At 40.4% G+C, this 24,722-nt stretch overlaps 1 protein-coding gene across 1 annotated transcript in view; it reads left to right on the top strand.

The window, feature by feature from the left end:
* MARCHF5 (membrane associated ring-CH-type finger 5) overlaps nt 1-21,711 on the top strand; it is a gene marked incomplete in the record, with an annotated part of 111,128 nt that extends 89,417 nt beyond the window's left edge. The window contains 3 exon segments of the mRNA XM_073596052.1: nt 7,486-7,669; nt 11,072-11,238; nt 14,958-21,711. Of these exon segments, the coding sequence (XP_073452153.1) occupies nt 7,486-7,669; nt 11,072-11,238; nt 14,958-15,074 (468 nt within the window).
* Nucleotides 21,712-24,722: the final 3,011 nt, after the last annotated feature.

The raw sequence follows: 24,722 nt of genomic DNA, 5'->3' as shown, positions 1-24,722 counted from the left end.
AACCTAATGGATATTATATAAATATATATACTTATGTATATAACAAGTATATAAATGAATAAATAATAATTTAAAAAAAAATGAATAATACATAATTGGAAGCCATGTGAAAAAGGACACATGATGCCCAATGCCTATATGTACTATATATTACTATAATACCCTCAATATGTAGCCCTGTCTGTACACACTGAAGGTATGTAGACTGGAGAACGATATTGTATATAGCCAAATGTAAGAATGGTGGTAGCAAGACAGTAAGGAACAAAAGCAAAGGGGATCTAGATGATACTTTGAATCTCTAGAGATTGGGAGATAGGGAGGCCAGTTTGTAGGTACATAATGATTCTCATTGTCACCACCTGGAATGCATTCAGTGACTACGACCTTTAAAGCGGGGTTCCACCCAAATTTTGAACAATATCTGTATGTATTCTCTTCCTTGCCTAGATGCTGACATGCCGTTTAAAAAAATTTAAATCGCAGTAATTACCTTTTTATTTTTCTATTCTTCTTTGCACTTCCTGGTTCTCCTCCCGTGGGAGTAGGCGTGTTTCTAGCCTCTCCCAGACTCCTGGGAGCTAGTCTCAGGCTTCCCAGGATGCCACTGAGCATGTGCGGGAACGAGCGGTGAATGCTGGGAGCACAGCATTCACCACATCCAGGAAATAAATGCTTGTGGGCTTCAAATGCCCACAATGAAGATGGAAACCGCCTGCAGTGAATAATATAAGTTATTCTTTCCGACGAAATCTGACACAGGAGGACATATTACACACAATATGTGAGTATGTAATGCTGAGAAGAAAAGTTTGTGAATGAACTAAAAAAAAAACAAAAAAAACGATAGGTGGACCTCCGCTTTAAGCAATGAATATTTTTAGCATGGTGAGATTTGCAGTGGCAGGGAACACTGTGTTTGTGCAAAGGACACATGATGCATTGGGCATCATGTGTCCTTTTTCACATGGCTTACAATTATGTATTACTTATTTTTCTTTTTTTTTTTCTTTTTATTATATTTTCATTTGTATACTTATACACGTATATGTGTGTGTGTGTACACGTATATGTGTGTGTGTGTGTGTGTGTATATATATATATATATATATATATATATATATGTGTGTATATATAATATCCATTAGTTTTTGACATTATGAATTATGGGTGTATGGGAACATCAATCATGAATTAATGAGTCGATGAATTAATTTGTTTGGTCTCATCATGGATTTCATTAATCGACCATGCATTTTGGGCTATCGCATTTAGTATAGCGTTTATCTAATACTTTCTTTTTTAGAATTTTGGTTTTATTTTTATTTTAAATTCATTGATTTTATTTCTTTTATTTTTATTTTTTACTTTTTATATTTTTGACAATTTATTTAATTTTTATAATTTTTCTTGTCAATTGCTTTTATTGTCCCCTTTGTCTCTGAGTATTTTCAGTGTATGTAGATTGAGCTATTGTCATCAGGTTGCTTCAACAATAGATTGCTGCGGTGGAGAAACCAGCCATGGTTCCTTTTTAAATATGTGATTCCTCCCGCAGTCCACCCCTATTTAAATCCCATGGGTTGTCTGTCGCATGACTTGTGAAAGGGCCACGCCCCGAAACGTGTTATTAAGACAACAGCTGTCCTCTCCATTCTCCTTGGCTTGCTCTCCACCCGTGTTTCAAGCCTCGTTTTGGACCTGTGTTCCCCCAGCGTATGGCGTCACGCTCGGGTGTTTCCATCTACCAGTTCCTGACGGTGTTTGTTCCGGCTGCCTCTTGGTCCCATCCGGCTCTGCATGCGCTGATTTCCTTCCTCCTAGTGACGTCCAGGAACACATGAATGTTTTGCCATCAAACCATTGCTTTACCAAGCCAGTCCACCACCGACCGTTTCTCAAGGTATTATTACAGTGAGGAACAAGCTTTCCAGTTGTTTCTTCTATGGGAGGAGATTTTAAGCTAATTGTTCATTTAAGCACATGTTCTCAATAAATTGGCACATGTTTTTATCCCATTGAGCTTTTTGATCATTTGTCCACACAAGACTGTACCGATCAGCGCTTTCAATTGTGGTTGCCCCTGAATGTTTGTACTAGCTGTAAGCCATAATCATCAAAAAGAAATGTTTGAAACATATCGCTCTATGTGCAACACATCTATTTAAAATAGGAGTTTTACTTTTTGAATTGAAATGACTGAAATAAGTTAACTTTTGATGATTTTTTTTTTTTTTTAGATGCAACTTGTAAATCTATATCTATAAAGAAAAATAAAATATTTACAATTTTTATACACCTTTATACAGCGGGTAAAATAAGTATTGAACACGTCACTATTTTTCTAGGTAAATAAATTGCTAAAGGTGCTATGACATAAAAATTTTCACCACATGTTGGGAGTAGAGCTGCACAATTCTGCCCAAAATGAGAATCACGTTTTGTTTTTTTTTTGCTTGGAATAAAGATCACTATTCTCGTGGCGTAACATCTTTCACATTATACAAAAAAATTGGGCTGACTTTACTGTTTAATTTTTGATTTTTCATTAAAATGTGTTTTTTCCCAAAAAATTGCGTTCAAAAGACTGCTGTGCAAATACAGTGTGATATAAAATATTGCAACAACCACCATTTTGTTCTCTAGGGTCTCTGCTAAAAATATATATATATATATATATATATATATTATAATATTTGGCGGTTCTAAGTAATTTTCAAGCAAAAAATACAGATTTTTAATGTGTAAGAAAAAGGTTTAGTCTTTAAGTGGTTAAACTTCCCTCATTTACAGACCGAAGTTCATTCCTTTGCGCTAAAAGGACTAAGGCTGGGCTCACACCTATGCGAATTGAATGCAGGTTTCCCCCGCATCCAATTCACATAGCAGGAGACTATGACCGGCTCTCTATTGAGCCAGTTCACATGTCTCCGGGGCGGCTGCGTAGCGCACTGCACAGAAACGCTGTGCGTCTTTGCCTCCGTTTCAGGGCCAAATTCAGGTAAAGATTCTGCCCTAAGCCGGAGAACAGGGACGGACAGTGTTGCTGTGCGATCCACAGCCGGTTTAGGTGTGAACCAAGCCTAAGACCCCTTTCACACCAAGGTGCTTCAAAAACGCCATAGCGTTATTACAGTGTTTTTACAGCGTTTTAGGGGCGTTAGCGGTAAAATTAACGCAACGCAACGCAGCATTTTTCAAGCACTTTTGAAGCATCGGCGTCAAAGAACAACTCCACCTCCCTACATTACTTCCTGGTATCTTGTTGAGGTGAAAGAGGGTAAATAAAGAAGATGGAGTTCATGCAGCTGTTTTTGTTATTTTTTGCTGCTCTATTGGGAGCATATCCACCAACAGAGGCAGCACCGTCGCTATTGGGTTCAGCCCATCCTCCAAGTGCACACCTCAATTGGACAATTTGCATTGCTATACGAGGACTTGAGAGTGCACCCAGACAAGTTCAAAAATTATACTCAGATGAGCATTGCAACGTAAGTATCTATATCCTAATCCCACTCCCACATCCCTAACCCCACTCCCACTAGTCCCAAATCCCTAACCCTAATCCCGCTCCCACTAGTCCCAAATCCCTAATCCCGCTCCCACTAGTCCCAAATCCCTAACCCTAACCCCACTTCCACTTCCACTAGTCCCAAAACCAGAACCCTAATCCCGCTCCCACTAGTCCCAAATCCCTTTGATGGTCTGTTTATTCATTTTGACCTTCCCACAATTTCAGTCCTGTTGTTGTAGATGCTCTCATTTCTGCTTGCAATTTTTACCTTTTTGTGAGATCATGTGACTTTTCTACAGCTCAGGGTGGATTATAGGCGTTTCTCAGACGTTTTTACAGCGTTCTCTATTCATTTCAATGGAGAGGGGCATTTTTGAAGCGCTTTTTTCAACGCCCAAAAGCTGCTCCAAAGATGCTGCTTGCAGGACTTTTCTCAACGCCCTGCCAGCGTAACGCCTCAGTGTGAAAGGGTCCATTGAGATGCATGGGGAGCGTATTATGAGCGTTTTATGAGCTTTATTTTTAGCGCTAAAGCACTGCAAAAACGCCTTGGTGTGAAACATTAGTGTTACAATGTTTGTGTTTATCACCATCTAGGCGATGTTGTCATAAACTTGACAGGCTGCCTGTTTTTTTTAGGGGGGAGGGGGGTTTTGATAGCTGTCCGCTATGAGCAGAGAACTCTGTGTAGAATCAGGAAAATGCTTTAAGATTGTGAGGGGAAAGGAATCGCGATCTGATTCTTTAAGGATTAATCGTGCAGCTCTAGTCCGTAGCAATCAATACATACAAAGAAACCAAAACAAATAAGTTCAGAAATAAAGTTATGTGTAATAAAATAGAATGACAGAAAAAAGTATTGAACACGCTAACTGAAATTTCTTTAATGCTTTGTACAAAATCCTTGGTAATGACAGCTTCAAGACTCCTCCTGTATGGAGAAACTAGTCGTTTGCATTGCTCAGGTGTGATTTTGGCCCATTCTTCCACACAAACACTCTTCAAATCTTGAAGGTTCCGTGGTCCTCTTCTATGAACTCTGATCTTTAGTTCTTTCCATAGATTTTCTATTGGATTCAAGTCAGGTGATTGGCTGGGCCATTCTAGCAGCTTCATTTTCTTTCTTTGAAACAAATTGTGTCAGCAGGAGTCAGAGCAGTACACTGATTTCTTTCCAGTAAAGAGCTGTGCAGGTACAGGGGAGGGGGCATGTCAGCCATTGAGGACAGGCAGGCTGTGCTCCCAGTACAGCTGGAAAACTGACCCCCGATCATGCTGGGATGGATGTGCTTCTATTAGCGTGGTCAGTTTGAAATAGGAAATCTGGGGGGACTGGCAGCACAGTAGTTTAGTGGTTAGCACGACAGCCTTGTAACGCTCGGGTTCTTGGTTCCCAGTCAGGAGGACTATCTGTATGGAGTTTGCATGTTTTTCCTGTGTTCTCGTGAGTTTTCTCTTTGTACTCCGCTCACTTCCCACACTTAAGACGCAGGGGGTTAATTGGCTCTTGTATATCTTGGCCCTTGTATGTGTGTACAGATTAGATATACACATATGTTGTCATATTCTGCATGCCAATCCCAAGCTAATCAATTGGGGGACATTAAGGAAAGATTAGATTGTAACACAATTTTCCAAGACCATTTTAAGTAAAAGAGGTTTTTAGGTGTATCAGACATGGTGCCCAGAGAGCTGGCCAATCACCAGTAGTCTAATACCACTGAATGAATATATACCATAATTGTGAATGTGCTGCCAACAAAGCAAGCAGAGAGCCAGAGCATTGTCTGTATAAGGCATGTAAAATTCCTGTTAGTGGTCCGCAGGATTTACAATTGTGGGTTTAGTGGTCTGAGAGGTTGGTGACCACTGCCACAGACCAAACCTATGCTGTGGTTGTGGTCAAAATAAAAGGGGAGTGAGAATAGGACCCAAGGTGTCATTACCTTCAGTGAAGGAAAAGGAACAAACTGGTTGAACCTGATATATTTTTATTAGAACAATTAGTAGAAAAACATTTTAATCATTGAATGAAAAGCATAAACAATAGGAGATTGCACAAGGTAAAAACTGACAACATTGTCACTTGAAAACGCATGCCCATGAGCTCAGCCATATCCCAGTCATCCACACGTGTCAATCATCTCAAGTCATTAAGTGTGACTTAATATAGAATGCTTACATGTGTTTAGGCAAGGTGAGTTCCGGGAAACCTTGGTAGCACAAGTCGGTACCTGTATTGTGCTTAACCATGGACCTCTAGACTCCCTATATGCCTATAGAGCTGCTGCATTAAGTCTTTACAATGTTGAAGAAAGCATTGGTTATCTCAGACAAATAAATGCAATTCTGGCTAGAAAGTATCCCTGATAGTGAACAAGACAGGTTTGATTCCTGGATGTAGCACTGTCAATCATAGAGATAATTAAAAAAAAAAATGCAGCACGCTGTGATGCAAGCATGCGACTTGAGTCAAGGAGAAACAATAGATCCACAACAAGCCTGTTAGTCATTCAGCACCATGTTTCCATGAAACATTAAAGATAGCACCACATATAGTTTGGATAGCAAAATATAGTCAGCTGAGTCAAAACACAGAGCCTCAAAAAAAAAAAAAAAAAAAAAAAAAAAAAAAAAAAAAAAAAGCAAGCATTGCTGCTTGTAATCTCCATTGGGCTTGAACAAGATTGACCACATGGAACATTTGGCAGACCATAACACAGCGTTGTCATCCTATAATTGTAAGTGCCTGTTTAAGTACCTTTTTGGCAGGATAAAACAGTATTGGATTAATGAGAGCTACAGATTAAAAAAAAACTGAAAATTACTTTTGAAATGACATTAACATGTTAACACTTATGATATTTTAGCGATTGGGTTTATATTATAATAAAGTGGTTATAAACCTGGGGTGCTCAACCTTCTGAAGAACAAGGGCCACTTAAGTAAATTTTGTAATCAATGAACAATGGGATTTTACTGCACTGATGTGCAGAGGTTTACCCACACCATGGCTACAGCGCAGTGCACCTGTGGCTTTCTTGCGCCTCAGCTGCGCTTTGCCATAAACCTCTATTATGTCTTGTGGGTGTGGTGCACTTTGTGAAAGCGCACCAAACCCGCTGGATATAATAGAAGTCTTTGGCTCAGTGCAGCTAATACACAGGAAAGTCTCAGGTGCACTGCACTGTGCTATGAGGGCACCCGACCGGAGCTGCTGCTCTGTGTCCATTCAGACATGGAGCCGTGGCTCGGCCCCGCCCCCTCTATCAGCTGATTGGCTCACTGACTTTGACCGCAGTGGGAGCCAATGTTACCCACTGTGTGTCTCAGCCAATCATGAGGGAGAGTCTCGGACAGCCGAGTCTCTAGTGCAACATCGCTGGATAGAGGGGGACCTCAGGTAAGTATGAGGGGGGGCTGCTGCACACAGAAGGTTTTTTATATCACAATGCATCAAATGCATTAAGATAAAAAAAAACCTTCTGCCTTTACAACCATTTTAAAGAAACTCTGACAAAAGAAGGAAACATGAGTTAGGCCAATACCATGAAAACCTGGCTGCCAAAATCCCTTAAAACATGACTTTGCATAATCGTCTATAAAATGTATTATTTATAAAATCTTGCTCCTTTACAGCTCCAGACTAACTGGACCATAGACAGAAAGGTGGGACTGAGTGATAAAGGTCACCTTTCTGCTGATAAGAGCTGTAGTGGTGACATGTCTGATAGTCTGATGGTTATAATGAAAACTGTGCTGGTGTATGTATTTGCATAATATGCTTGTTGTTAGATTGGGAAATTGTTCTGGCAGTTACACTCTGAAATTATGCCATATTGATATTTGATGAATGATATCTATGGTAAGTTACAGATATAAGTTGCTGTGGATTTCCTGTCTTTTGGTCCCCCATGTGACATTGTTCTGGTGATGGGTGTAATGATCTGAGCTGTTTTTACATTCTGCAGGTTGTGGGCCACAAGGAAGGTCTAGATGTGATGGAGCGGGCAGATCCTCTCTTCTTGCTGATTGGTCTACCCACCATTCCTGTCATGTTAATTCTGGGTAAAATGATTCGCTGGGAGGACTATGTGCTCAGATTGTGGCGTAAATACTCCAACAAATTACAGATTCTTAACAGCATATTTCCAGGTAAGTGAGGATTAGCTACCATATAAAACATATGAAGAAATTGTAAAATTGTGATCTCCACAATGTGCCTGCTGAGCTTGTTTCTAATACTTGTTAAAATATGGTAAAAGCCCAATGTCTGTGTCTCTTGATGCATGCTTTTTTTTACATCTATGTTACAGTTATGTGCTTTAGTCATATGGGTTGGTGGAAGAAACCACGGGGCACCAAGCAAACTCACTCCCTGAAGTGTTGATTGCCCAGCGGACATCAGCTGAGGATTTCTCTGGATCAGGCCTGGTTCACACATATGCCATTTGCTTTTGATCTGTTTTTGCGGTACGTTTTGCATACGTGTTAACACTTTTTTTTTTTTTTTTTTTTTTTTTTTTTATGCGTTTTGCATTTTTTTTTTTTTTTTTTTTTTTTCTTTTGCCCAATTTGTTGTTGGGCAGATTTAAAAGCACTACATGCTTTTCTACAGCTTCTTCATTGAAGTCTATTGAACCCAAAACTCATTTTTTTGCATTTAAAGAACGTCCCTGACTTTCAGGGCTGAAAAAAAGCATGGATGTGAACATGTCCCATAGGAGACTATGTAAAAAGACTATAATGTGTTTCTGCAAAAAGCACTAAAAATCACATAGGTGTGAACCAGGCCTCCGAGTGGTATTCTAGTGACATGGACACAAGCAAAGATCCACTTTTTGCTGTTTCAGGTTTTTGTTTTGGAAATTTGAAATGACTGGGTCACTTTAACCACTTTCTGACCATATAACTGACATATACGGCGGTATGTGACCCTGCACTTCAGTGTTGGGAGCACGCAGCTGGCGGCCCACTTTTGCTGCCATTATACACAGTGGGAGCTGATTGGCAGGTCACCCACCAATGCTTTGGTACGCAGTCAGAACGGCGATCTGCCCATGTAAACAAGGCAGATTGTCATTCTGTCAGTACAGAAGGCATGGATCCTGTGTTTCTGTAAAGCACCTCCCCCCATTACACTGAAACACCAGCTAGGCACACGTTTAACCCTTTAATCACCCCTGATATTAACTCCTTACCTGCCAGTGTCATTGGTTTAGTGCTAAACAAAATATGCACTGTCACTAATCAATGTATTCGTGTAACTGGTCCCCAAAAAGTGTCAAAAGTCATTATACGATCGCAGTCCCACTTTAAGTCGCTGATTGCCGCCATTACTATATCTATCTTGTGCAAACCAATCAATATATGCTTATTGGGATTTTATCACAAATATGTAGCAGAATACACATTGGCCTAAATTTATGAAGAAATTTTATTTATTTTTTTTTTTTATTTTTTTTTTTATTGGATATCTTTTATAGCGGAAAGTAAAAAAATATGTTATTTGGTTTTTTTTTGGTTTTTTTTTTCAAAATTGTCGGTCTTTTTTGTTTATAGCGCAAAAAATAAAAACCGCAGAGGTGATCAAATACCACCAAAAAAAAGCTATTTGTGGAGAAAAAAGGACATAAATGTTATTTAGGTACAGCGTCACACGACCACGCAATTGCCAGTTAAAATACTGCAGTGCTGTATCGCTAAAAATGGTTTGGTCATGAAGGGGGGTAAACCTTTTGGAGCTGAAGTGATTAAAGTGTCCCCGAAAAAAATTTGAACAAAAGCGCCCTGTAAAAGAAGCAGCTTTATATACCTTTCTCACTGCTGATGTGTTCAAATGTTCCTTTCTTTAAGGGCTAGGAGTACCGCTGCTATCTGACACTATGGGCGTGGCAGATATGTCACCCTCTGGCTGCTCTGGTTGCCCCTGTTGATCTCTACCTTACTACAGGCCATAGTAGTGACAGTGGGGGGACCACAGTGCCTGGAGAATACACATTATCTTACATACCTGGAAGGATTGCAGAGAGGTCTGAAGCTCTTCAAGAGGGCTAAGATTTGACACTCCCGTCCCCACCAGAAAGGTAAAATATAAACTCTTTCACAGGGTGCTTGTGTGTTAAAAAATTTTTTGGTGGTGACCAAAGAAAAAAAAAAAAGTAGTGTCAATGACAAAAGACCGTCATGAGTGTCATGATTATTTTGTATCTGCAATATCTTTTTGGAGTTTTGAGCATACTCCACTGGCAGACTTGGACTTCCTATACTTAGCCAGGAGCTCCAACTGTTTTGAGAGATTGCTGACTAGATGGGATAGTCTCAACCAGCATTTGTTTGAAGCTGCCCAAAGCCTTTCTCTTTTTGCCTTGCAAAGCACAACTGTATAAGGCCTCATTCACACGGACATACTGTCCTATACACCTGTGCAGAGGGCCATGTTTACCCGCACAGAAGGCACAGGTGTTCAATGCAGTTGTGTGCAGGCACCCTAAGATGCCCTTCCAGGTGGTGTCTTGTCAGTTTGAGGAGCAGTGGCTTTAACCAGTTAAGGACCGCCCTATATCAGATTTACTGCTACAGGTCGGCCCTGTAATCAAGTTTATATAGAAGTTATTCTGCACTTAAGGGGGCCCGTGCACTGCTTCTTCTATGATTACTCACAGCAGAAGCCGATCTGCGGGTGCTGAGCACTGGATACCTTCCGACCGTCGGGTAAAAACTTAGAACGGAGATCTTCCTATGTAAACAAGGCAGATCTCCATTCTGACGGGGGGAGGGATAGATTTTGTGTCCCCGGGAATAGCAGGGAATAAAATCCATCATTTCCCTGTGTAAAAGCAGCACATGTAGTACAGTAAAACACTGGCTAGGCACACATTTAACCCCCTGATCACCCTAAATGTTAACTCATTTTCCTGCCAGTGTCATTGGTACAGTGACGGTGCATATTTTTAGCACTGATCACTCTTAGTGTCACTGGTTTCCACAAAGTGTCAGTCAGTGTCCGACTGTCCACCAGATAATTGCAGTCCCACTATAAGTCACTGATTTGCCACCTTTACTAGTATAAAAATAAATAAAAAGTCCAGTATATATACCATAGTTTGTAGATGCTATAACTTTTGCGCAAACGAATACATATATGCTTATTGGGATTTTGTACCAAAAATTTGTAGCAGAATACAAATTGCCCTAAATTTTATGATTTTTTTTTTTTTTTATATTGGATATGTTTTATAGCAGAACTTTTTTAAAGACTTTTTTTGTTTATAGTGCAAATATAAAAACCGCTGTGGCGATCAAATACCACCAAAAGAAAGTCATATTTGTGAGAAGGTGACATATATTTTATTTGGGTACAGCGTTGCATGACCGAGTAATGCAGTGCCGTATCGCAAAAAATGGCCTGGTCATGAAGGGGGGGATAAATCTTCTGGAGGTCAAGTGGTTAATCTAGGATAGGACTCCATCCATTATTTACAAGTACACCTATTTTCTGACTTTTTCTGACACTTGTTTTTATTATGTATCAGTGTATTCTGCCTGTTCTTTCAGGAATTGGATGTCCTGTCCCTCGCGTACCAGCTGAGGCCAACCCTCTAGCAGATCATGTCTCTGCTACTCGCATACTGTGTGGAGCTCTGGTCTTTCCCACCATCGCTACTATTGTTGGCAAACTGATGTTTAGCAGTGTTAACTCCAATCTTCAGAGGACAATTCTGGTGAGTTTTTTGTGAGCTTACGAATGTTAAGCTTGCAAAAGCTTGTCCTAAAGGAAAAATTCCACTTTTTATTTAAAAGAAAAAAAATTTAAATTGCTACACAAGCTATTTTGTAATTTAATGACGTTAAAAAATTCTGCAGCCTCCATAAATTTTTAAAGATGTAAATAAAATAGTGTAAAATGGCTGCTTGAAGGCATTTTGTATACCACTGGTATACATGAAGGAGGGTCCATGCATACTAGGCAGTATAAAAAATGTCAGAACTGCTAGCAGAAAAAACCTGCTTGAAAACCGTTCCTATGGAGTACCTGTGATAATGCGCGTTTGTTTTTATAAGCGGTTTCCCCCGCAAAACACAACAAAAAAATAAACTTGTGTGAGGAAATCACTTATGCCTGGTACACATGATGAGATTATTGAACAAATTCTCATCCTTTTTTTTTTTTTTTTTTGGCAAGCCAATCTCATATCGAAAATGAAGAGCTTACTAAAGTTACGAAAATTCTCATACAGCAGAATAAAAATTAGAAAGTGATGTAATGTATTGTATTTTCGGATGAAAGCTGTGCTGATTAAATGAAAATCGTACGATCTGGAAGCATACGACAACAGTGTTTGTGCTTGTCCCATTGGATCATTTTGCTTGAGTTGTCGTGATCACCTCTCAAAAGCTGTGTAGTAACGATCAGATTATTGTATGAACGCTTTAAAAGCTGTATTTTACGTATACAATTTTCTGATTGTCTGTATAGGCCTTTAGTGTTGTCAGCTTGCAACAGGAAGTGCTGTTTCCAGCAGGATCTCTAGGTAAGAAATGTAGAGAGCAATACAAACCTAACTGGGGTTTTAGTCTTACCTTACACTATCCAAAAGTAAGAAAAAAGTTTGGGCTTTACAGCCCTGGCCAAAAGAGAATGAAACAAATATGCATTTTCACAAAGTCTGCTGTCTCAATTTTTATGATGGCAATTTGCATATACTCCACTCCAGAATGTTATGAAGAGTGATCCGATGAATTGCAGTTAATTGCAAAGCCCCTCTTTCCTATGAAAATGAACTTGATCCCAAAAAAAAAACATTCCACTGCATTTTAGCCCTGCCACAAAAAGGACCAGCTGACATCATGTCGGTGATTTTTTCATTAAGACAGCTGTCGGTGTTGACGAGGACAAGGCTGGAAATCACTCTGTAATGCTGATTGAGCTAGAATAACAGACTGGAAGCTTTGAAAGGAGGGTGGTGCTTGAAATCATTGTTCTTCCTCTGTTAACCATGGTTACCTGCAAGGAAACACGTGCAGTCATCATTGCTTTGCACAAAAAGGAATTCACAGGCAAGGCTATTGCTGCTACTGAAATTGCACCCATACCAACAATTTATCGGATCATCAAGAACTTCAAGGAGAGGGGTTCAGTTGTTGTGAAGAAGGCTTCAGGGTGCCCAAGAAAGTCCAGCAAGCTCCAGGACCATCTCCTAAAGTTGATTCAGCTGCGGGATCGGGGCACCACCAGTGCAGAGCTTGCTCAGGAATGGCAGCAGGCAGGTGTGAGTGCATCTTCACGCACAGTGAGGTGAAGACGTTTGGAGGATGGCCTGCTGTCAAGAAGGACTGCAAAGAAGCCACTTCTCTCCAGGAAAAACATCAGATACATGGATTGGACTGCTGAGGACTGGAGTAAAGTCATTTTCTCTGATGAATCCCCTTTCTGATTGTTTGGGGCATCAGGAAAAACCTTTTCTGGAGAAGAAAAGGTGAGCACTACCATCAGTCCTGTGTCATGCCAACAGTAAAACATCCTTAGACCGTTCATCTGTGGAGTTGCTTCTCAGCCAAGGAGTAGGCTCACTCACAAATTTGCCTAAGAACACAGCCATACTTCTCACAATCATCCAAGAACAGTTTGGTGACGAACAATGCCTATACCAGCATGATGGAGCAACCTGCCATAAGTCAAAAGTGATAACTAAGTGGCTTGGGGAACAAAACATTGAAACTTTGGATCCATGGCCAGGAAACACCCCAGACCTTAATCCCATTAATTCCTCCCCCTCAAACAACTTCTGACAAACTCCAAACATAGATTATGCCAGAATGGGCTGCCGTCAGTCAGGATGTGGCCTAGAAGTTGATTGAAATCATGGCTGGGCAAATTGCAGAGGTCTTAAAAAGCAAGGGTCAACATTGCAAATATTGACTATTTGCATTAGCTTAATGTTATTGTCAATAAAAGCCTTTGACACTTATGAAATGCTTGTAATTATACTTCAGTATACCATAGTAACATCTGACAAAAAGATTTAAAAACACTGAAGCAGCAGACTTTGTAAAAATTACAATCTGTGCCAGTCTGAAAACTTTTGGTCATGGCTGTAGATACACCTGTGGACATTAAAGTGGTGTTCCGGCCGAAATTATACTTTTTGAATAAAAATACCCCTATAATACACAAGCTTTATGTATTCTAGTAAAGTTAGTCTGTAAACTAAGGTCTATTTTGTTAGTTTATAGCAGTGGTTTATTTTATAAACTTACAGCAGGCCGTGGCCATCTTAAGTGTGGGAATCTGAAGCCAGACTGTATTTCTTCCTGGATCTCATACTTGCAGATCTCGCACATGCTCAGTGCAGCACAAGCAATGTAATAGGTTTCAGGTCAGGTTTCCATAGCAATGGCAGTGTCAGAGGAAGTTGCCGCCCCTTCCCAGAAAGCATTGCAAACAGGAAATGATGAGATGGGCCATGGTCAGGGAGGAGGACGTGAAAAATGAATACAGCAGATATGCAGTAGGTGCTGAGAATTTTTTTTTAAATATCCAATTCGTTTACAGTGCACAGTTTAGTGAGGGATGCTGAAGAGTTGTAAAAGTGGGTGGAACTCCACTTTAAGGTATTGACACATTCTTAATGAGCAGTAAATGAGTTTAAAAACAAGCCTCTACTGGCCTTTGTAGTTGCAGCCACTGTGGAGCAGTTCATCTTCAAAATTCTAACAAGAGGTTATTCCCTTACAGCAGTAACTTGGCAGCCTTCTAATTTCATGTAATTACAGAGCAGGAGCTGTGGCAGAGAGGCTAGCTGAGAATCATATGAACAAATTTAGTGCCACTGCTGATAAGTTGATAAGTTTCTTCACAGTGCCTGCAGCTGCAAAGGTCAGTAAAGATGATTTTTTTTTTTTTTTTTTTTTTAATGAATGTATACATTCCTTTACATCTTTAAATATATAAAAAATAAAAAGAAAGGGAAATTGAGGGGTGTGAGGTACTGGATTAGTTGAATAGTTGAACTAGATACGGGGGGAGGGATTGTAAAATAAAATTCTTCCTGGCACATATAAATATACCCAAAGAAACATAAAGCTATACAGTCTGTCAGCCAGTAATACTGTACTAAAGGTTGGGTAAGTGGAGGTAGAGGACGGATTGCCCATGGAAAGGTAGCAGACAAATCATGTACCTGAAGAACAGGAAGATGGCCCTGTGTAGTTGGATACGTTTTAATAACCTCTAAATAGAGTGGGGGAGAATTGGGTCCAGGAATTGGTATAATTTGGTAAAGATTAGTAAGGACCTTTTAAACCTTATTTGTTTGTGAAGATTATGTAAAACCTTCAATGTTCAGATGGTGGTACAACAGAACTAGTTTTGCATTTGAAATATTGTGCCTGATACCAAGTTTTAATTGGTCCTTTCTTTTTTTTTCCTTTTTCTTAACAGGGTGGAATCGCTTTTGTCGCCATAAAGGGAGCTTTCAAGGTATATTTCAAGCAGCAGCAGTACTTGCGCCAGGCTCACCGAAAAATCCTCAACAACCCAGAAGCAGAGGAAGTATAATTCTTTCTACCATCTGTGTGTGTTGTACAATCTCGTGCACAAGGTTCTACTGTGTCGTAGTGACTCCTCGCCATTGCAGTTCTGGGAATTTACCACATGCTGCTGCCCTTGGTTTTCCTTTTTTTTTTTTTTTTTTCCCCCACAAGACGCAATAAAGCACTTATGTATGGCAGAATAAGTACTGTAAACAATGAGCAGGTTGCAGGACACGTCATCTGTCTATACTGCTTTACACCATCTTAATATTGTGTCGTATTGGTTTTGCATTTCACATGGTGGTAATACATCCCATGTATCACAGCATACACCAGAAGGGGAGACTGTCAGTGACACCAAGGAAGAAACTGAAGCATTGGGTTGCCATTTTTATATGTTTAACACTTGCACAATGGCATAAGCTAAGAGTTCAAGATTATTATTTTTTTTTTTTTTTTTTATCATAATTTTCAGTTCAGTTGCTGCCAAAAGCGAATGTCTAAAGAATGTACAGAGATTTTTTTTTTGGGTGGTGCACCATTGTCTTTCTAGACAGTTTTCTTACCCATTTTACTGCATCTTTTGTGATTACTCTGATTGGGTTTAAAGTCATTCGTTTTACTTTTCCAAGGATTATGGTCTTTTTTTTTTTTTTTTTTTTTTTTTTTTTTTTTCTGGCCTTACAATGCATGCACTTTGTCATTGTCAAACTGAAGTGTACATAAACTGAGTCAGAATATTTATTATCAGTCACCTAAAAGGTTCCTATTTCCTGAAATAATGGAAAAATTCCTCTAGCGATCAGTGAAAGATTCTTGGTACTCCAGTGGTTCTGCCAACTGAAACCTACTCAGTAACTGCCCTGATTTTATTAACATTATGCAGCCTAGGGAATACCTTCTGCTTCACATCCCCCTATATCAGTAAGAAGATAGTTTGATATGGCTCAATATATCCTGAATGGAACTGAATTCCACTTCACAGGGAGTTTGTAATTGGTTTCAAGGTTAGAAGGTGGAGACCCAGATTTGATCTCAGTCAGCTTCTGGTATTGCACCTCCTCTCACTTGGAAGTACAAGGAGGGGTAGGGGCGAGTATGGATTGCAATAATTGAGAATATAGGAAGGAGATTTATTCCTGGCATTTGGGGATTTGCATCACATATGTGCTTAAAATGGGATGTCTGGGTTTATGGCCTAAGCTACCAAAGTAATGAGTAGTTTGATTTGGAGGTGACAAAAGATCTCCCCATAGGGAAGATGGTGGTTCTTTTGTAGGGATAGGAATAATTTCAGGCTCCCCCCTCCCTTTTTAGACCTGTACTGTGAGAACTACAGTGGGGGCATTGCTGACCACCTTTTCAAAATACTATTGGTCTGGCTGACTGTGTATTCAGTCCTTTGTCACTCACCTGGACCAAACATTTAGATTAGAAAGTCAGAACTCAGATTCTGCATGCATGTTCCAGTTCAGTGCCTCAAATTATTAAAGTGGTTCTAAAGGCTGAAGATTTGTTTGCATGAAGGTAAAAACCTTCAGTGTGCAGCTCCCCCCCCCCGAGCTCCTCGAAATACATTCCTGAGCCCTATCTTGATCCAGCGATGTGCACAAAAGAAGCTGCCCTCCCAGCTCCTTGCCTTTTCATTGGCTCGGTCACTAACAGCCAGTGGGGGGAAAGGGGGGGGGGGGGGTTAAGCCCTTTTCTGTGTCTTATGGACACACAAAGCAAGGTTCAGGAGTGCGCAAGCACAAGTGCCCTATAGCAAATTGCTTGCTATGGGGGCACTCAGCGGGGGGGGGGGGGGGGTAAGCAGGTCGCAGATGGGACCTGAGGAGAAGCGGATCGGGGCTGCTCTGTGCAAAACCATTCCACAGAGCAGGTAATGATAACATGTGGAACTGAATAAATTGTTCTCTATTTTTGCTCATACTGATTTGGCGCCCTTTCTTATTGTTCCACATGCTTATGAGGGGATCCCAAACACACTGAGGAGCTGCCGATGATTGTATGTGTTCCTTCATCCATTAAGACAATTATCCCCCTGCATCTGTCGGTTTGTTACCATGATCTTCATGGTCTCATTATGACCGTTTGCATGTCAGTGAAGTGCTGACTCGCCTGCTATTCAGTAGTGAATGATAACATGTGTGTTATTTTAAAAAGAAAAAAAATTCTTCCTTCAGCCCAGGTTCACAATAATGTGGTGCGGGATACCAAATGTAATTCAATTCGCACAGGAATCGCAGCACATTCCTGTGTGAATTACATGCGTGGTGTGTGTTGGGTGCGATTTGAGCCATGGTTTTTATTGGCCCAAAGCCCACTGCTTTTGCACCAAACTCACGCAGCACTTATTTTTTTTTTCCACACCCATGCGATCCGATTCTGCTAATTGCACTGCATTTTGCACACCGATTTCGGGATGTCTTTAACTTAACATACACTCTGCAATCGGTTTGCATGAACGGGTTGCGATGTTGATGTGGTACGGAATCCACAGCAAACTCTCACCACATCTAGTGTGAACCCAGGCTCAATATCCCTTTAAACCCATTGGAGCACCATGATGGCCAGCCAGCTAGTATTTTCAGGAGACGTGGTCAGCATTGGCAGCCTCTATGTTCTTTCAGCCAGCACACATTTTCATTTGGCTATCCAGGAATGATAGAATGCCTGAATTCACCATTTTCTCTGGGTCCTGAACATGGGAACCTCCCGCCATTTCAGCACACATGCAGAAAAAGACTGTACTGCATTTTTTAGTCACAAGAACTATAGTGGATTGCCATCGGTCTTTGGACAGTGCCCTAAATTCTGGCTAAGGTATGACTGCCACTGAAGTCTGTACAATTCACACTTGGAGGAGAATGTAGTGCAGACATGACTTTTGTACAGAAAACACTTTTTTGGATCCAAGCATTTGTGACATCTTTGGGAAGCAAGATAATTTACTATCTGTCTGAGAAATGTATTTGTGCCGAAGATGATGTACTATAAATAAAAGAATTATACACACAGGTAAATTGTATTTCACATCTAGTCTCTACATATATTTATCAAAAAATTGTTGCTGTAGTCCCGCAGCTACCTGCTCTAGTAGCTCCCTGCTCTAGTAGGTTTTCCTACACTTCTGTTTGTGGAGTGGTCTGTAGAGGTGGAGAGGTGGTCCCCATTTTGGATTTCCAGTAAACCTGAAATGTCCTTAGAGTTTTCTTTACCTAGTTGTGAAAAACAGGACCTGGTTTAGTAATGTGAGGTAAACCCAGGCTAAGGGTGAGCAGAGAAGTGCACGTTTTCACCTTCCGTACCTTGTTACATATTGCAGCTATATTCAGGATATAGCATATTACGAATGGACCAGCTTCCACCGGCCGTTAAAATGTTTTTTTATTCACGAAAGATCACATCACAAAGCACTGTAGTGCAACGTTTCGGAGCCACACTGGACCCCTTCGTTGGGCATGTGACCATGTCAGGTCACTACACTGCTTTGTGATGTGATCTATCTTGAAAAAAAACTAGTTTAGACTAAATTGATGATCCTTAGTGTGCTGGCGACTGTCTACATATAGCTTGGGGGTTCTTCTCCCTCCCCACTAGCTGTCACAAGTTAAACAAAAAAAAAAAAACGTGGTTGAGCGGGAATCCACCCGGCCGCGTCACTGATTAACAGGGCTCTGGGCATAGAAGACTACAAGGTCAGCTTTTCATTCATGCTTAATGTCAGATTGTATCTGCTTATCTGTACGGGCAAGCAGATCTGCTGGAGACATGCATGGCACCAGCGATCTGCTGGCGATCTGCTGGCGATCTGCTGATCTTTTCTGCAATTCTTTACAGGCTCCAAAAATGAAATAAATGCACTTTTTTTTTTTTTACCTGCAAAAAAATGTGCATTTATTTTATTTTTCCAAAAGTGAACTAAGCCTTTAATCATCCAGTTTTGTTGTGGAGACCCTTTATTTTTGTTTCAAATTCCTTTGTGTATGATTTGATGCCAGAAAAATGGGAAATAATTCAACACTCGGTTGGTATCTCTCCCCCAGCGCTCGTGGAAAGTGTGTCACTTTAAAATAACAAGAGCAGCTGCCATAATTATAAAACACTAAAGCAGAAATATGTCACAACAACAAATACCATAACATTAGCAGCGCTAAAATAATCCAAATGTTTTTAGATTTGTTAAAAGTTCACTTGAGCCCAGTCTTGCCACAAAGAGTTAATCCAGCTCTCAGCAATCCTCTTTTATTGTTCAGTGAGATAAAACTTGACAAACAGAGAAAAACTTTGTCAAATCCTCCCCCTTGCTGTGAGTGACAGGTGATTTACATATCTCATGCACTAGCCTAAGACATGCATTATTTTTTAATTCCCAAGGATTGCCTGTTCTACACCTCAGCATGATTTGGCATGCTGAAGTCATGTGGTTACTTTCCTGTCTTTTCACTGGATGTTAGAGATCATAGCAGAAGTTCAGTGTAAGAAATGCACAGGAGAAAATGCATATTGACAAGGGGAGTGTAGAGGTGGGCAGGGAGTCTACTGACATCACGACTCCACCCACCGAGCTCCAGACAACAGACCCACCCACAGAACCTGCAGTTTTTCGGGTCTCATAACGGACAGAGGGGAGACATTTGACAGGTAAAGATACATGCAGGAGGCATGTATATCCTTATAGATAACCCCTATGGCAGTAGTTTAGAAAGGATGACATTTTGTTTACATCCACTTTAAGATTGCACACTTACAATGTAATTCGAAATAAAAGAGCATGTAACAACAATGTATCACAAGTCGATATTCCTGACGACCTCTCACTGCTCCAGCGGTGTTCCCGGGTAATGCAAGCAGGAAAGCCGGCGATGTATGTTGCTGCGTGGTCAGGCCCTGGTGTATTTTTCCAAGAATTGTTTTATAATTCTGTCAGCTAATACATTTTGTGTATAAGAACAATATTAATCACACTTGTGAATCAAAAGGGAAATTAAATAACATGTCCATTAGCAACTGCTGAGTGTTTATTTTGATGTTTTAATATCATCTCTGGCCCTTTATAATAAAATAATAAAATGGAAACTTTAAATGCAGACAGAGTCCTTGTGCCGATCATGCCAGCAGCTTTTGGATTTTCATGGTAGTCTGCGGTGCAGCAGGTGTCCTTTGGACTTCTACATAAGGGTTTGAAGCTCCCATTAGGGTATGATGACCTGCTTGTTATGTAGATAGGAAGGTAGGTATGGCAGCTTCTGATGCCTGTACATTGGTAAGGACTACACTGAGTGTTGCAGTGGAAACCAGAATGCTGCTCAGCCAGAGCAGATGTTGTTGATGAATGTCGTGAAGCAACCTGGGGGACATCTTGCATTTTTACTTTCAAAATTTTGACTATTTAAGCATTCGAGTTGAGCACCACAGATCTACAAGTATTTAGTGTTCAAAATGAATTACTCCAATGCAGGTTGATGTAGGTCCACATTGGTAATAGGCTTTCTCTCTCATGTTTGACGAAAGGTCCTCTTTAGATGCTTAAATGGCAACATCCAAAGCCAGACATGTAAACTGCTACATCAAAAAAACCCAGTATATATACATCCAAAATAGAGATATTCTCTATTCAAATAAAGAAACATCAGGAAGCATGAATAGATCTGAGATCTCCAGTTAACACTAGTTGCCTGGCAGTTGTGTTGACTTTGTTACTTTGAGTCACTGACCCAAACTCTTGACTTTTCTACGTTTTTTTTTTTTTTTTGTGATCCGCAAACTTGCCCCAGGCCAGTGACTCAAAGTATTGAAGTTAGAGGGTCTGCCTAACAGCTGGGAAACTAGAAATGTTCAGGAGGTCCACGATGGCAGCCTGCATAATTCTCTCCTGGAAGGTTTATTCTAAACCTAAATATTGACATTTGGTTCAGTGATCCAAGCCATCCCATATGCCACAAGAATTTCAGAGCCCTAAAAGCCAAGGCAGGCTCCTTTTATGGGTGTTGCCAACAGCAGGTGTCTTACCTATCACCTCTGTGCTGTGATTATATTTGAGGCAGTGGCGAACAATTGGAGATCATCACATCTGTGAGTACCCAAACATTGTCAGTATTTAACTTTGTTTTGCTTTGAACTGCTCCATTCTGCTAGTACATAGACACAGAAATCTGGGTGGAAACACCCAACAACCAATGAGATCTAAGTGGCAGCTACATGCCCAGTTGAGGAGGGGGGACACTGTGGATTAGGCTTACATGTACTGTTTACACACTACCCCACCTCTTCAGACCAATTGAAAATACCTATTCAGCTTCCTTCTGTGTTTTAAGCTTTGAATAGAATGAGGTGTCTTGTTGAGTGTTGTACTGAAGTCTTGTCTTCTGTTAAATCCAGTGGTCGTAGGCTTGTAAATATCCCCATTCATCTTCCCCCATCTAGTATCAGTTCTGTTCAGTTGTGTCAATATGCCATTATCTTTTACAGTGTGTTCTGTGTCTCCACTATTCTGGAACCTGAATCATTGTGTACGTGAGCCAAGAGTCATTATTCACATTTGTTGATTTAATTGGCTTTTGCTGATTTTTGGCTTCTGTTGAAATAACACATTCTGCTGTAAACATGATTTTTCTTTCAATGTTAAATATTAATAAAAATATATATTTCCAAAAAAATAGCATCTTTGACCTAATTCTTCAACCAATGTAGGATTCTGTATAAATTTACTTTGAAGTTGCTGCACATTTTATTTTATTAAAAAACTTCGTTGTGGAAATCATGTACAGAACTTACCTGCTTTTGAAGTAGTTTTATTACAGGAAACACAGTGCAACCAGAAAGTATTCACAGTGCTTCACTTTTTCCACATTTGGTTATGTTACAGCCTTATTCCAAAATGGATTCAATTCATTGTTTTCCTCAAAATTCTAAAATGCCCAATAATGACAATATGAAAGAAGTTTGTTTGAAATGTTTGCAAATTTATTAAAAATAAAGAAAAAAAGCCTTTGTACATAAGTATTCACAGCCTTTGACATGACACTCCAAAATTAAGCTCAGGTGTATCCTGTTTCCACTGATCATCCTTGGTATGTTTCTACAACTTGATTGGAGTCCACCTATAGTAAATTCAGTTGATTGGACATGATTTGGAAAGGCACACACCTGTCTATGTAAGGTCACACAGTTAACAGAGCATAAACCTAGCCATGAAGGAATTGTCTGTAGACCTCCGAGATGGGATTGTATCGAGGCACAGATCTGGGGAAGGGCACAGAAAAATTTCTGCAGCATTGAAGGTCCCAATGAGCACAGTGGCCTCCATCATCTGTAAATGGAAGACATTTGGAACCACCAGAACGCCTAGAGCGGGCCGCACAGCCAAACTCAGTGGTCGGGGGGGAAGGGCCTTAGTCAGGGAGGTCACCAAGAACCTGATGGTCACTCTGACAGAGCTCCAGCGTTTCTTTGTAAAGATAGGAGAACCTTCCAGAAGAACCATCTCTGCAGCACTCCACCAATCAGGCCTATATGGTAGAGTGGCCAGCCCACCTGGAGTTTGCCAAAAGGCACCAGAAGGACTCTCCGACCATGCGAAACAAAATTCTCTGGTCTGATGAAACAAAGATTGAACTCTTTGGCCTGAATGGTGAGCGTCATGTCTGGAGGAAACCAGGCACCGCTCATCCCTTGGCCAATACCATCTCTACAGTGATGCATCTCTACAGCATGGTGGTGGCAGCATCATGTTGGAATGTTTTTCAGAACTGGGAGACTAGTTAGGATCGAGGAAAAGATGAATGCAGCAATGTACAGAGACATTCTTGATGATAACCTGCTCTGGATCTCAGACTGGGGTTAAGGTTCTTCTCCCAACAGGACAACGACCCTAAAAACACAGCCAAGATAACAAAGTAGTGGCTTACGGACAACTCTGTTAATGCCCTTGAGTGGCCCAGACTTCAGCCCGATTGAACATCTCTGGCAAGATCTAAAAATGGCTGTGCTCCGTTCAACCTAATGGAGCTTGAGAGGTCCTGCAAAGAAGAATGGGAGAAACGGCCCAAAAATAGGTGTGCCAAGCTTGTAGCATCATAATAACTTGAGACTGTAATTGGTGCTAAAGGTGCTTCAACAAAGTATTGAGCAAAGGCTGTGAATACTTGTGTACATGTGATTATTTTTTTTTCCCGTTATTTATTTCTAATAAATCTGCAAAGATTTCAAACAAACTTCTTTCTTGTTGTCATTATGGGGTATTGCTTGTACAATTTTGAGGAAAATAATGAATGCAATCAATATATAAGGCTTTAACATACTGAAAATAGTTGTCACCTACCTGCCATGCTGGTTTTCTGAGTTAAAGTTAAATTTCAGTTTCATCCTACCCAGTGAACTACCCCCCCCCCCCCCCCCCCATGTTTTTGGTAACCTATATTGCTCGATATCAGGATTTTATTCAGATATATTATGGCCAGTCACATGACACTGAGTTCCCTTCATCTTCTTTGGTAGTGGGCGACCCTCAATGTGACCACATCAGTGCCATTCTCTGCATCGTTGTACTGGGGGTGCAGGGCACTATGCTCTAAAGTTACAGGACGAGGCTTTAATGACATTGGGCTTCCTTCAGTCTGTAATATGACAGGCAATTTATCAAGGAACACGAAGCCTGCAAGGGATATCACTGGTGGTGCAGGGCAACTGATCAAAAAAAAAAAAAAAAAAAAGGGTAGATTACTGACCACCTCCTCCTGGCAGTGCTAGTTTCCTGGATGTTTTGCTGACTTACTGGCTTCATTTTTATCTCAGCCATTGCCTTATAAAAAAAGAATGCATCTCATAAAAGCCAGTGACACAGAGTACTGTGCAAAAGTTTTAGGCAGGTGTAAAAAAAAAAATGTTGTAACGTAAGAATGTGTTCAAAAATATCTTGTTTAATTCTTATTTACACAATGTGAACAGAAGAAAAATCTAAAATCAATATTTGGTGTGACTACCATTTGGCTTCAAACCAGCATCAATTTTTAAAGCGGTAGTAAACCACTGCAGTAATAAATAAAAACACTTTCCCCTGCAAAATAATAGCATATTGGGCTAGTATGTATCGCATATTAGCACGTTATGACATACTTGCCGTAAAGCTGAGAGGGCTTCCGTCTTTCTTTCTGGGTTTGTATACTCTGGTTGCGTGAGTGGCCAGAGCCGCAATGACATCACCCACCCCACCCCCCCACCCCACCCCCGCACATTGAGCTCTCGGTTACGGCACGGTATGCTTCAACAGTGCTTTCAATAGCCTTTTCGGACAACAAAAACAATTTACAGACTATTACATTTCATTTACAATGTCCGTACGAACCATACGGAAATAATAGAAAAAAAGAAGAAAGCGCATGCTCGGAAGCATGGAACAACCCTACGCCTCCTCTTCTACTATGCTAGAATGTAGATATGTTTAGCTACATTTGTCTTTGTCGGCCGAGAATTTTTGCACAAGTCAATACCAGGCTTTACACTTGCACAAAGTCAACAATTTTGAAGCATTAGGTGAATATTTAACCAATTATACCAAGCAGGGGCCAACAATCATCAATTTCATATATACAGTGGGGACGGAAAGTATTCAGACCCCCTTTTTCACTCTTTGCTAAAATCATTTAAGTTCATTTTTTTCCTCATTAAT

This window comes from Aquarana catesbeiana, linkage group LG08 (genome assembly GCF_042186555.1).
Source record: "Aquarana catesbeiana isolate 2022-GZ linkage group LG08, ASM4218655v1, whole genome shotgun sequence".
Lineage (NCBI taxonomy): Eukaryota > Metazoa > Chordata > Amphibia > Anura > Ranidae > Aquarana > Aquarana catesbeiana.
This window is presented reverse-complemented; position numbering and strand designations above follow the sequence as displayed.